At 39.2% G+C, this 15,699-nt stretch overlaps 1 protein-coding gene across 1 annotated transcript; it reads right to left on the reverse strand.

The window, feature by feature from the left end:
• Positions 1 to 2,053: 2,053 nt before the first annotated feature.
• Positions 2,054 to 2,992, reverse strand: LOC137287707 (lactosylceramide 1,3-N-acetyl-beta-D-glucosaminyltransferase-like). Its single transcript, XM_067820096.1, has one exon. It carries the CDS (start codon positions 2,990 to 2,992, stop codon positions 2,054 to 2,056), a length of 939 nt encoding a protein of 312 aa, XP_067676197.1.
• Between the last annotated feature and the right edge of the window lie 12,707 nt (positions 2,993 to 15,699).

The following is a 15,699-nucleotide window of genomic DNA, read 5'->3' on the forward strand; positions in this document are numbered from 1 at the left end:
ATACATCACTATATGAGTGTATTCAAGTTATTCATTTATGTTTGTTTTAAAATGTCTTATCATGAGGCATTCATTCAATCCTATTTAGTCAGAGCAAATTCACAATTCCGTTCTAGTAACAATGCGAGCGGCCGCGTACGCGTACACTCAAAACAGTCGACAGAAACATGATTAAAACCGATTCTTCAACTTGAACTTTTTGCTGATTGGTCCAAAAGAATGGGGTGATACCATGGTGTGATGTATCATGCCGGTTCCCAGGGGGCCACCACCATGGTGTTCGGTGAAAATGAGGTCAAGCAGGTGTTCGATGGTGTGATGCCGGTTTCCCAAGGGTGCCCCGTCATCGACCTCAGTGAGCCATCTCTCTCTCTCTCTCTCTCTCTCTCTCTCTGTGTGTGTGTGTGTGTGTGTGTGTGAACCCCGATAAGTCACCAACCACGTTTTCATGTAATGTTTTTCATGCCTCCTGAAATGCCTTTAGAATCCGCCAAAGGATTTAATTTCAAAGGTGTTTTATCAATAGTCTCAATCACTAGAAAGCGTGGCCAGTAATCAAGGTGAAGGTCGTCGATCATCATCGTTTTCAAGTGGACGTTTTTTTCCGGAGCATAACTAAAAAAAACCAAACAGTTCAATATATATAGACCAAAAATTGATAGATATAATAATCTGAACCTATGGCTGTGCATTTTGCTATTTACAGATTTTTGTCATTTATGTAATTTTGTTTTTGTTTTTCCATGAAACGTTTTGGTCTTAGTCTAATGGTGAGGTATACTTCGCTTGAGGAGCATAACTTAAAAACCGTTCAATATTTTCCTGCAAAACTTGGTAGATATATCAATCAGAATCTAAAGTGGTGCCTTTTGCTATTTACAGGTTTTTGTGATTTACTACTTTCTCGTTTTCCATGGAAACGTCTCTGACTTGGTCTCGAAAGTGAGAGGTGTGTTTCGTTTCTGGAGTAGAGCTCTAAAGCTTTTTCATATGTATCAGCAAAACTTGGCAGATGTGTGTGGAAGACCCCAAAATGGTGTCTTTTGCTATTTACACAGCTTTTTGTGATTGATCTTTTTCTGGGCTTCAATGGAAACGATTCGGACTTTGTCTCAAAATGGAGGGATGGCCTTTGTTTCCAGAGCAGAACTAAAAAACTTCTTAACATCTTCCAGCAAAACTTGGCAGATATGTGAGACAGACCCCAATGTGGTGCCTTTTGTTATTTACAGACTTTTGTGATTTATCATTTTCCCAGTTTCCATGGAAACGATTCTGACTTAATCTCAGAATGGAGGTATGGGCTTCATTTCTGGAGCACAACTCGAAACCCATTTCTTATCTTTCCACAGATCTTCTCAGATATGAGACAGATTTTGAAGTGATCCTTTTTGTTTAAAAAATATGGCATTTATATTTTTCTTCGCTTCCACGAAAACGATTCAAACGTAATATAAGAAAACATCAAGTAACTGTCAGATGATTTGTCCTTTCAAATATGTGGGAGCCGGGGGATATACCAACTTCTGATGACTCTTGTTATAATGGTAATATCACTAACAACGTTTCAAATAGGGTTGCTGGAAAACGTCAGTGTAGCGCGTTAGAGTACAGTTGTAGTTTGTACAGGAATGACAAGAAAGTCTTAACCTGCAACAAATAGTTTCTCTTTCGTTTAAATAAAATAACACAAAGAGTATAAGATGGTTTATTTGTTAAACAAATATATATTTTTGAGTGAGTGCATGAGTGAGTTTGGTTTTACGCCCCTTTCAGCAATATCCCAGCAATATAATCGCGGGATCGAACCCGGAGTTTCACCCAAAAGCCTTAACCAATGGGCTACACCACCATCCCTCTATATATTTTTAAAGAAGATTTTATTTCATGCAATTTCGCTACGTCACTAAGTACGTGTATCCACAGAACCCAGTGGTCAAAAATGAGCTCGGTTCCTCTCTCTTGAAAAAACAAGCGTCATCTTTGACATTTCCCAACGTGTTAAGTTACAATCTCGTTGGGTGATATAAATCCAGTGTCCTACTTTACTGCATCACACCCACAAGGCCTGAGTTTGATTTCTCAAGAACTTCTTTCGGAACTGCACAAGCCCATACAGATCCTTGATAAATGTACTGAATATTATAGGACAGGTTTCGGCAGTTTTGAAACATTTCAGAGCATTTGATCCATTTATTGCGAAATACACGTTTATCTTGGCGTTTGTTATGGGAACGTAGCGTAGGATGGTTCGAGAAGTACCAAATATAAATACATCATCAATCCAGAAGAATGGCGTCATCAAAGAAGACTTGTACAAGAGGGGCACCATATCACCTTTTAATACCACTGCATATCCACTGCAGTATTTAACGGGGTAGTAAACGTAGTGTCTGTATGTATAGTCGTCCAACATCCACTTGCCTTTCCTCAAAACCCATGAATAGGATTGTCGACTGCAAATCACAGCATGGCGTGTCTCAAATTTCAGAAATAATGTGTAGAAAAAGTTGTATATGTCGACATACACGTCATCGTCAATTTTGATGACGTAGTTCACGTTTCTACAATGGCGGCTGATCCATTTGAATCCGAATACAGCTTTGTATGAAAGGTTTCTGTAAGTATCAAGAAAACTGCCTTGGAGAATATCCCTGTATTTTTTCATCTCAAATCTGATGTTGGTTTGAGTGCGTCTTACAAATTTGTCCGGCCATCCAATCAGAAAAAGAATTCGTATGGTGTACTTCTTGCTGATGATGTCACTTGTCAACATATCTCTGATTACCTCTCGCCTCTTCCCATTCGATGGCGCTGTAATGACGACAAACAGTGCGTGGACTCCTGCAGCTGATGAGCACAGATCACGATTCTGACGAACAATTTTGAAATTTGGGTCGGCTGATTGCCTGACGGTTTTGTTTTTCCTTATAAGAAAAGCGGTATACATACGAGACAGATCACCTTCCCATAAGCTTTGTTGTCCATACATCATAGTCAAAGCGTGTTCAGAGAGTTTACTAGAAAGCCCAATCAACACCAGAGCGATGATCGTATGCATTATTGCCAAACAGGCCAGGTAACGGAGGTATCCAAAGGTCATGGTTACTGTAAATGAATATGGAACTATCCGTGGTCAGTTGCCAGTCTAAATACGTTTTTCAACGTCATTCCAATGTTTGTGGTTTTTCTGTGTGCCTGAGATTTACCATACACATCCGTAAAGCAGTCACAGAATGAAGATGTCCCTGTTTCACAATCCAAGAACACTGTTTCAGTTTCTCAAGGACGAATCACGTTCACCAGTTACATAATCCTTTTAAAGTACTCTCAAAAGTACATATATCCAAGTCTGTCGTTTGTAAGTGAGCTTAATGTTTATCGTACCCTCTCTGGCAGTTAATAGAAGAAGAATTCGTTCCCAGTTTCATAAGCTCCACAGTGAAACGTCGACTGGACATGAAACCGGTCACTAGTTGGAAGGAAAGTACTCACAAAACAGTGTTACCTATTAGCCTGAAGTCATTTAGTATTATAGATCAAGTGACATCGGAGGCACTCAATTTCCTTACAGGTAAGTCATATGAGTGAGCTGTGTGAGTTTTATCCAGGGATATCACACCTAAAATCGGCTTCACACCTTGCATCTATGTGCATCTCTCGTGTGACGAGCAAACGCTTCAACCCACTAGGCTACCCCACCACCTCTACGCCATAAGAGAGGCTCGCGGAGTGCTTTAAAAGAATCTAAGCCTTTAGATGCTGGTAGTTTCAGTCTATGAATCATGAACTTCCTGTTTCTGTACACTGCCGTTTCTTTCGTGGACCAAACAACTTCTTTAATAAGTATTCTAATGTTAGAAGATAAATACTGCCCTCGCTGCTCCTTCCCTACTTGCAGTGATCATTCGAGATTCTGTTCTGTCCAATATCTGAAGAAAGAGACCATCGTGAGAGATAAACCTTCTAGCATCTTGTCCTCTCCGGTGACACCAACAGTCAAACACATCCTCACTTCTGAAAAGAGACAGGTCCTTTAACAGCCAAAGACATTTAGGATAACACGAACTTGGAGGATATGGAACGCCAGTGTTTGTCATAGAAAAAAAATCAAGTACCTTTTACATAATCACTTAGAAAGCACTGTTCCAAATAACAGTGAAACAAAAATACTGTTACATAAATCTATAGGTTTATCGATATAATACCATATTATATATCAGGAAAACCGGACTAGTGGTATTTACAAATATGTTTGAGTTCTTGTATATGATTTATGAATGTACCGAGATGGATGGTTAAAATGTGAGCGAGTAAAGGTAAGAGCTGAAGTCTGGGGCAAGCAAATCAGGGACTAGTATTCAGAGCAACACAGTGACAGATATTGTTAATGTTTAATCAGTTCAATGGGAAAACTCACCGCAAGGTGTAGCTTGTATGTAATTCAAACGGAAAACTCATGGCAAAGCGTAGCTATTTAATTCAATGGATAAACTCACAGAATAGGGCGCTCATTAAATTCAGTGAGAACGTTCACAGAAACGTGTATTTATATAATTCAAATGGCAACATCACAGTGAAGTGTAGCTGTTTGACTCGATGCCTAAATTTACAGTAAAGTCAACTACTTGATTCAAATGAGCATCAATCTACTCAACTAGGATATGATGATATTTGTCCACCAAGTCAACGAGCCTGACGACCCGATTCCGTTACTGGCCTCGTATGACAAGCATGGGTTACTAAAGATCAGTTCTAATCACGGCTCATCTCACAAACACACTAAGCAGAATAGATGTTACTGTATGCGAGATATCAGTGGCATTTGGGATTTGTTACAACTGAATGTAAAATGTCTCCTGGTTTATCACTCCACAAATCTATTACTGTTCCACTATCTGACAAACCTTGGTTTGATGATGATCGATAGCAAAGTCGATTACGAGTGGGGTTGGGTATTGCTAACTTTCGTATTGCGATATACTGTGATAAGATAAGATACTACTTTATTGTCCATATAGTGGAAATTTTCAGTGCACAGTTCCATGTCTCAGTCACATAAAAATAAAGATAAAAAACATCTTTACACTACAACAGCATAACAAGAACAGAAATCTCGAAAATTACATGCAATCCCTTTTCCTGTTTGTTTCAGGTATACTTGAAAGTATAGAAGAACGGCAGCACACACAGACCATTGAAAATAAAAATAAAAATAGCCGATACTTTCCAAAGGTAGACCAATTATTTTTTGATGGAGTACTAAGAATTTCATGCAATTTGTTTTTGTGTTGCAATAAACTGAAACACACGGTTAAAGGTAAATTACTGTTCTCACTCTTTGGAAGCAATGTCACTGGCCACTGTCAGATGTAAAAGTACAAGAGATCCATAGAATATGTTTCCAAATCTAAAGTTTGCTGTAAAGTTTGGAAAGAAAAGGCGTCTGCAGTAGCACCCGCTATTTTGGTTTGTTTATTTTTAATGTATATGGGTTACAAGTCCCACATATGGAATTATATCACCAATCTCAAAACTGTTAATATATAATAACACAAACAGAATAAACATGCTATCAGTAACTATACCAGGCAAATTACCGATCGTATGGGGTGAACTGGTACACAGATACTGTACCATAATTTATTGTATTGTAAAGTTCGGTTAACCGCTATTATCACCCACCCCTAATTACGAGGCTGTCACAAAAAGGCATATGTTGTGGTATTATTTGGTAATAACAAACTTTATGTACCATTAAAAAGCTTGTAAAAAAGCCATTGATTCAAACATTATAGTTTAGATCATGCATAGAAGCTGATGTTGCCTCTCCTTTAAGGATATTGGACTCGTGAGATCAGGGTTAAATGTATATTCAGTAACCCTTACTTGTCGTAAGAGGCAACTAACAAGATCGGGTGGTCAGGCTCTCTGACTTGGTTGAGACATATCTTCGATTCCCAGTTCGGTAGATCTGTGCTCATGATGTTGATCACTGGATTGTCTGGTCCAGACTCGATTATTTACGGACCGCCGCCGTATACCTTGAATGTTGCTGAGTGCAGAGTAAAAGTAAACTCACTCACTCATTTAATGATACTGACCAGGCTACAATTTTATAACTAAGCGTTTATAACTAAGTTTATAACTAAGCGTCGTGAATCTTTTCTTACGGATCTCAACAAATATTTACCAAGTAATAAAAACATGATCTTGACAATAATACACAACTTAAAAGCAACTCGCAGATTCAGTCAGGCTGGAAAAGAAAGGAGACATCTTACCTTAAATATAAAGACCAGCAAACTTACCTATGAATTTGTTCGAGAAACTTGTATTCAAACATTTAAATAATCATCTCCTTGGATACCAGCTATCCAAGTTCCGAATCCGATTCGTTAAGGAAGACTGCACTGTCTCACAATTACTTTGATTGGTTTGGCACAAAGGTTTTGAACATACATTTGAAACAAATGGCATCTATAGTAAACGGTTACTGTACTGTCTCACAAATACTACATCAGGACTTTCTTTCTTCTGTTGATAATCACAAAAAATCATAATACTAGTCTGTTATGTCTCTAAACCGTTTAACAGGATTTGGCACAAAGGTTTTCAACATTAACGTGAAAAATACAGCATCCATTGTGAACGCTTGCCATGTTTAGAAGATTATAGGCAGAAACAAAATGTATTTGCAAATGGCAGCCTCAGCCAGGTTATCCCAAGGTCCTGTTCGAGGCCCCTTTCTACTCCTTGTATACATATATTACTTTGATGATGAAGTTTGCAATTCAATTTGACCATGACAGCTCCATTCGTGAATTGTAGGTTTAGAAATACCACTTGGAGATTTTAACTTTGTCAAATTGGAAAAGGTGAATATATACGAAATATATGGAACCCATGGTTAAACGATTTTAGGCAGAAACAAAATGTATTTGCAAATGGTAGCATCAACTAGGGTACCTTAAGGTTGTGCTTTGGGTCCCTTTCTACTCTACCAATCGGCTGATCATGCCAAGCCCTGTGTATGGATTTTATGTAATTGCACAAAATGGGATTTGAAATTGTCTGTATTTCGGTCTTGGCGCGTTTGGATTATAGAATATTATTTAACTTGAATTTTGTATACATGAACTTTGCCTAGAGTCTTATGCCCAGAAGGCGGTGGCTCATGGGCCAATCTGGTGGAAGAATTAATCTTTTGGTTTTTCTGCTGGAGTATATCATCCGGGTATCCTTGGTGCTGCAAGTTGGAGACCCACTTGTGTTTAGCATCGTCTTCATGATACTCTGTGGTGGGTGGGGAGCTCGGATGATGAATCTTAAAACACTAAACATGGATTACGAAACTCCCCTAAAGAAAACAAAACGTCCTCTCGACACTGATCCTGATCACGATGACCACAGACAGCCAAAATCAATTGACTACTGGCCACGTTTTTTAGAAATGGAGACTAAAGATAACACACGAATGAAGTTGAATCCTTTTGCAGTGCAAAAAGGCATACAAGGCATAGCTGGTGATGTGAAAAACATTAGACTTTTGAGTTCAGGGTCATTGCTCATTGAGTGCAGCAAAAGGCACCAAGCAACTAATTTGATGTCAACTGAAACGCTCGGCAGCATTCCGGTATCAGTCTCTCCTCACAGTACACATAACACCAGCAACGGAGTTGTTAGAGACAGAGACCGATTGTTCGCTGACATGTCCGAACTTGATATTGTTTCGGAAATGAAAGACCATGTCATTTACGTCAAGCGTTTTACAACACGCAAAAACCACGAAACCGTTCAGACTAACACTTACCTGTTCTCATTTTCTTCTCCAAATGGTCCCAGATCAATAAAGGCAGGATATTGTAACATGACCGTTGACACCTACATACCAAATCCTTTGAGGTGTTTCAAATGCCAGAAATTTGGTCATGGTGTTAGTACTTGTACATTGTCCGTTGTATGTGCTCACTGTGGTGAGAAGACACATACAACAGAAGATTGTGAGAGTACTTTTAAGAAATGTACCAACTGCTCGGGTGCTCACTCATCTTTTTCCAAAGATTGTTCATTTTGGAAACAGCATATGGAGATCAGCAAGATCAAATTTACTCAAAACATTAGTTTCTCTGATGCAAAAAAGATTGTCTTAGGTTCTGAGATTAAGGAAACGTATGCTTCCATTGCAAAAACACCGTCTGATAAAACCCCTACAGTAACCACGTCATCTGCAAGCTGTCAAACGAACTTGACTTGGCTTAAAACCGAATCTCCTATGATGTTATCGCCTTTAATATCTACACAAACTGTGTAACTACTTCCTGACACGCCCCAAACCCAATCGGAACCATCTTCTGCTTGTGATACATCTTCTCAGGCATCTCATATGACTCAATCTAACAGAAACGTTCAACCAGTTGTCTAAAGCAAACCGAAACCAGATTCTTTCACAAAGCAAAGTGGCAGGGCCCCAAAGGGGTCAGATGATAAGATCAGATTATTTAACAGATACGGATCGCTTGAGGACATGGACGTGTCTGAAAACGTCCATTCTAGGGCACATAGCTTGTCGCCCTCGAAAAAGGTACGGGGTCGATCCCCTATTAATCCACCTAAAAGATAGGTCCATCTCATATCGTGCAGTGGAACTGTAGAGGACTACGAAGAAATTTTAATGAAATACAGTTGTTAATCCAGGATTTAGCACCATCAGCGTTCTGTCTGCAAGAGACATATCTGAAACAGACAGATAACTTTAGTTTACGTCAGTTTGAAGCGTATCATTATTTTTCCCCTCCAGGTGATAGGGCCACTGGAGGTTCCTCTATCCTCATACGACGGGATGTTATTCACAGCCCTGTTACACTTAAAACTAATCTACAAGCTGTTGCTGTGCGACTGACTCTGGGAGTAGCATTTACACTATGCTCTCTGTATATTCCGCCTTCTTTAACACTACAACAGACTGATCTTCAATCACTCTATGACCAACTCCCGAAGCCATGTGTTATTATGGGTGACCTAAACGGTCACAATCCATTATGGGGCAGTACTAACACTAATGCTAAGGGCAAAATACTTGAAGATTTCATTTCAAATAATGATCTGTGCATATTTAATGATGATTCAAGCACCTATCTGCACCCTGCAACTGGCACTTATTCTTCTCTAGATTTATCTCTTGCAGATTCTAACCTCCTCAAATGAATTTGATTGGTCTGTTCATAATGAATGACCTTTGTGGAAATGACCACTTCCCAACTATCCTCTCAGAAATTGCTCCATCTGATTCTCCATCGTTTACGAGATGGAGCTTTTCGAAGGCTAACTGGTCTTTATATCAAACTATGTGTGAATCAAAACTGCGACCTGAGTGTTTTACTGATATAACTGATCCAATTCAAACCTTTTCTGACATTTTAAATAAAATAGCTGATGAGTGTATACCAAAGTCCTCTACGACTCCACGTTATGTACGAAAACCATGGTTCAATGCAAATTGTAGACAGGCCAGAAAAGCGAGGAAAAAGGCAGAACATTATTTTCGGCGTCATCCAACTGCCCATAACATAAATAAATTCAAAATACTGAATGCACAGGCTCGTCGTACGTTTAAACAAAACAAACGACAATCTTGGAGAAATTATGTCTCCAAACTTAATTCACGCACGCCAATGTCCAAGGTCTGGAACATGGTTCAAGGAATTAAAGGCAAAGGTTCCAAATCTGCCGTGCACCATCTCAAAGAGGGTGATAATTTAATTACTGATTAGTCTACAATTGCAAATAAAATCGGCGAAACTCTTGCCAAAAATTCCTCATCGACAAATTATGTTCCTGAGTTTCAGAAATATCAGAAACAACAGGAAAACACAAAACTTAATTTCGACTCAAATAACGGTGAAGATTACAATGAAGTGTTTTCATTACATGAGCTACAAACTGCTCTTGAGCAAGCTCATGACACTGCTACCGGTGATGATAATATCCATTACCAGCTTCTGAAACACTTACCTGAACCATGCTTGATGACACTTTTAGATATATTTGACAAACTATGGACGTCTGGGGAATTTCCTCCATCATGGCGTAATGCCATTGTAACCCCAATACCAAAGCCTGACAGACCAATATCTCTCACTAGCTGTGTCTGTAAAACCATGGAACGTATAGTGAATAATAGAATAACTTGGTATCTTGAAACCAGTAACCTAATAACCAATATTCAGTGTGGTTTCAGGAAAAAATCGCAGTACCATTGATCATTTGGTACGCTTAGAATCCGTTAAAAATGCAATAGTAAATAAACAACATGCTGTATCAATTTTCTTTGATCTTGAGAAAGCTTATGATACGACCTGGAAGCATGGTATTTTGAAGGATTTAAGTGACTTTGAATTGAGAGGCCGTTTGCCTCTTTTTATATCAGAGTTTTTAAAAGACAGGCAATTTCAAGTCCGAGTGGGTTCTACCCTGTCTGATCATTACAATCAGGATCAGGGTGTCCCGCAAGGCGGTATTTTGTCTGTCACTTTGTGTAGTATTAAGATCAACAGTTTATCCAAGGTTTTAAATGATTCAATTGATGGATCATTAATTGTGGATGATTTTCATATTTCTTGTCATGGTAAAAATATGCACACTATTGAAAGACAACTGCAGTTATGATTTAAAAAAAATAAATAAATGGTGTCTTGAAAATGGTTTTAAATTTTCTAAATCCAAAACTAATTGCATACATTTTTGTAGAAAATATAAGCCGCATAAGGACCCTGAACTATCTTTAAATGGCACTCCTATCAAAGTTGTAAAGGAGGCCAAGTTCCTGGGTTTAATTTTCGATTCTCATTTAACCTTCTTACCACACATTAAATCCCTTAAAGCTAAATGTCTGAAGGCACTAGATTTGTTAAAGGTTGTTTCAAATTCAAAGTGGGGAGGGGATCAAGCTACCCTCCTTCACTTGTACAGATCATTGGTACGATCTAAACTTGATTATGTCTCCATTGTATATGGTGGAGCCTGTAAAAGCAAACTTAAACTATTAGATTCTGGCCATCACCAAGGCCTAAGACTTGGTCTTGGATCTTTTAGAACCTCACCTGTTGCCAGTCTCTATGTTGAGGCTAATGAACCATCTCTTACAAAACGCCGTATAAAATTGTCTTTACAATACATTACTAAATTATATTCAAATACATCTAACCCTGCCTATAACTGTGTGTTCAATCCGCTTTATGAGAATTTGTACGATAAGAAGTCTTCTCTTGTTCCACCTCTAGGACACAGAATTCAACCCTTTCTTTCTTCGGCCGGCATTGAGCTGGAAAACATAGCTCCCTCCCGTCTTCTTTCTTCTCCTCCTTGGCAGTTGGTTAAGCCACAAGCTGACCTAACATTAACTTCTTTTAAAGAATCAGAAACTAATGAATGAAAATATGAACAATAATATAATCAATTAAAAACATAAATATAGCAATTACAAACCCTTATTTACAGATGGTTCCAAGGACGGTGGTGCAGCAGCGTGTGCCACTCTCATTGGATCCAGAACAATATCTTCTAGAATACCAGATAACAGCTCTATTTTTACAGCAGAATCTAACGCCATATTAACTGCTCTTAAATATATTCAAAGACACCCTAAACATAAACAGTACATAATCTATTCCGACTCTCTTTCTTGTCTTCAGGCGATTAAAAATATTATTTGTAAACATCCACTTTTAATTGAAATTATTGAATTGAGTAATGATCTTGCTACTGGCCAATACGACGTCGTCTTCTGTTGGTCTATTCTACACTGACAGTGACTCACCAATCTCCTGTGGTCAAACCAAGCGTCGAGAGACTTTTACATCCCCGGACAGTGAGGATTTATTCCTCGATCCTACACATGTGGATGGCTTGGAAATATTAAGTTCCGTTGCAAGCACCTCCTAATTACCGACATTATTTATACCTAGCGGAGACATTTTTCCTTATGCCAAGAGTTAACCTCTCAACCATCGGCGATGAAATATTGCCAGAATAAGGGATTACTTCCTACGAGTGGTAAATGTCGTATCTGTTCCTGAGCAATAAGCAAACTCCAAAAAACTGTGCAAAACCACATACCTATCCACAATACATATTTCAATGCAACAAACATAAATGCAAAACAGGTGGACGCAATTGTGTCCCTTTACGAAAAGGTACGTGGTTCGAGGCTAGTAATTTGAGTGTCCACAAGACTCTGCTGATATAATGTTGCTTTGCTAAGAAATTTTCATACACGCTGTGTGCGGAGGAAACGAGAATTCCATCAGAGAGGGGGCAGATTTGTAACCAGAGAGTTCTTCTTCGTCCCCGCCGGGGTGCACAGACCACTAACTGAGGCTCACATCATGAAAGGGAATACTATTAAATCTGATGACTGGGCAGCATACCGAGGCATCACAGACCTGGGAACCGTCCACGAGACAGTGAACCACTCAAAAACTTACGTTGGTAATTATTTCCTTTCATCTCAGTATATAGCTATGTATGTTGCGATGGATTAGATCATTATGTTTGTTGCATACGCATTAAACATATTCATTTTTCCAGGTCTGGAAAGCCTTGCATGTACACATTGAAAACAAATGGCAGTGTGTAAAACGTCGCTTCAATCTACACATTACACCCGCACAAACCTGGAGCATCACTTAGCCGATCTTGCATCGTAAAGAATCGACCAGTCTTAGAGGCTCGGCTAGATGCCATCAGACAGTATCTGCTATAATGGTGAGTAATGGTGTGTTTTCTTCTTGTGCACAAGACGTACCGTTTGCTTTTTATTCAACATCAAAAACTAGCTGCATTGCATTTTGAGCGGGGCTTAGGGGCGGTACTCTTATCAGTAAGGCTGTACTGACTGATCAGCAGAGATCATATTGACATGCCGCCGAAGTGTATAAAGACTTACATGCAGGGTAAGGACCCCCAACCTACCACGAATGTAATGAACTGTCTGAAATCCAACATGTGGTGATAGCAGCATGGTCAGTGATTTGTGCAGAAATTAATATTAATTGATTGGTGCTTTCAATTAATTTCTTAAATTGTTACATCTTCCTTGTTTATAACCTAATTGTATGAATTGTGTGTTTTCTTTAAAAAAGGCATTTGTAGTGTTGTGATACTGAGGATGAGTGGTGTGAATGTACGTGAGTATATGTGAAAGGCGAGGTATAATGTGCATGTTTGGGAGTGTAGGGAAACAGTGTGTTTGGTGATGAGAGAATGAAATTGTGAATGCAAGCCTGTGTGAACTATTATAAATAAGGTAGATTTAGTTAATAAATGATATTAACTTTCAAATTTTGGGTTTGTGTGTACCTCAGTATGTGGCATTGATGTACTTTTCAATATACTTTAATATTAGGAATATAGTGTGTGTGTGTGTGTGTGTGTGTGTGTGTGTACGCGCGCCGAGCGCGTGCATGCGTATTGGGGATAGGGGGAGTTGATAGTAACACTAGCTGAGTGTTTTGATAAGGTCTATAGGCTGTAGCTTGATTAATCCTGTGAAGTACCTATGGTCTCTGTTCATGAACGGTTTGGGGTGGCGAATGTGGATGGCTTCCACAACTTTTAATTTCGAATTTTGGTGGATAAGATTTCAACTTTGTCAAACTGGAGCAAATGGGTTACGGTCATTGGTCACCCCACCAAATCATGCGATGATCATATGATTCAAAGGCGCAGCTTCAAGTCAAACAATCAGTTGTCAATATGGTGACATACTCCTACGCCGCTTCAAGTCAAACAATCAGTTGTCAATATGGTGACATACTCCTACGCCGCTTCAAGTCAAACAATCAGTTGTCAATAGGGTGACATACTCCTACGCCGCTTCAAGTCAAACAATCAGTTGTCAATATGGTGACATACTTCTACGCCGCTTCAAGTCAAACAATCAGTTGTCAATATGGTGACATACTCCTACGCCGCTTCAAGTCAAACAATCAGTTGTCAATATGGTGACATACTCCTACGCCGCTTCAAGTCAAACAATCAGTTGTCAATAGGGTGACATACTCCTACGCCGCTTCAAGTCAAACAATCAGTTGTCAATATGGTGACATACTTCTACGCCGCTTCAAGTCAAACAATCAGTTGTCAATATGGTGACATACTCCTACGCCGCTTCAAGTCAAACAATCAGTTGTCAATATGGTGACATACTCCTACGCCGCTTCAAGTCAAACAATCAGTTGTCAATATGGTGACATACTTCTACGCCGCTTCAAGTCAAACAATCAGTTGTCAATATGGTGACATACTCCTACGCCGCTTCAAGTCAAACAATCAGTTGTCAATATGGTGACATACCCCTACGCCGCTTTAAGTCAAACAATCAGTTGTCAATATGGTGACATACTCCAACGCCGCTTCAAGTCAAACAATCAGTTGTCAATATGGTGACATACTTCTACGCCGCTTCAAGTCAAACAATCAGTTGTCAATATGGTGACATACTCCTACGCCGCTTCAAGTCAAACAATCAGTTGTCAATATGGTGACATACTTCTACGCCGCTTCAAGTCAAACAATCAGTTGTCAATATGGTGACATACTCCTACGCCGCTTCAAGTCAAACAATCAGTTGTCAATATGGTGACATACTCCAACGCCGCAAATGATCAAACCATACTTAAAAAGTAATGAAAATGAAGGTCGTAGCTTAAGATGAACTTAAATTCAACAAAACATGACTGACTTTGATCTTGACATGAATGCCGTTTTTTATGAAATATGCAAAATGTTGTAATAAAGAAATTGCCAAGAAAAAAGCGAGAAGTCGAGAAGTCTACAAAGAAAATCCAGTGAGTCATTCTTGTGATAGCTTGCTGACGATCTTAACATGACGAAAGTGTTGGAGTGACATCGAAACTTACACGAAGGTCACCAAAGTCGACTGTGCCCTGGGTCTCCCCTGGATAAAGGTTGGGTCACATATGAGGAAAATCAGGTGAACGGATCTCTTGCTGACAAGGGTAAAACGTTAAAGTTCTCTTGTGACATTGAAATGACAATAAGACCATTCGCCTGCAGTGATACGTCTATGTATTAAGCATGAAAAGTATCTAGTCGACGGGGAATAATGAACACTCAAACATAGGAAATATCGGGGAACCTGCGCATATCTGTATATACGTTTACCTCACTGTTGACGTCGGACACGTACTGCTGAGACTGAAACCTGCTGATGGAATTGAAGAGGTTGGGATGACGGCGAGTTTAGAATGACATTCCTCCACGTGGCTGGTGGTTTGTGTTCCCTCGGCGTTTGAAGTGATTTTGACGTCAGATCACCACGTGGATACCTTCTGATGGATATCTTCCATCAATACCTTCGAGGCCATTAATCCAAAAATCGTCAATGTTGCAAAGTCTCAGAGAGCCGAGAGGGAGATAAATCTCTTCACACAAGCTGTTGTCACGCATGCCAAAAGCCGGATAGTACTCTTCGACTTTTACAACAAACAAAATATTGACCTACCAAAATGGTGCTGTGACAGTTTCGCAACTTGCATACAAATTGTAAATTTATCACCTTAGACATTGAAACTAACAACAACGTATGCTTTTGAGTAAAATCATAAAATATATGCTACAAAATGTTGGTTTGTGCTATGCGTTTGAAACTTGGTCTAAATACACCACCAAATGAAT

This window comes from Haliotis asinina, chromosome 6, assembly GCF_037392515.1.
Source record: "Haliotis asinina isolate JCU_RB_2024 chromosome 6, JCU_Hal_asi_v2, whole genome shotgun sequence".
In the NCBI taxonomy this organism is placed as follows: domain Eukaryota; kingdom Metazoa; phylum Mollusca; class Gastropoda; order Lepetellida; family Haliotidae; genus Haliotis; species Haliotis asinina.

Bases quoted from the DNA above. Each gene is read 5' to 3' on its own strand.
- LOC137287707 (XM_067820096.1), bottom strand. From the start codon at position 2,992: ATGTATGGACAACAAAGCTTATGGGAAGGTGATCTGTCTCGTATGTAT.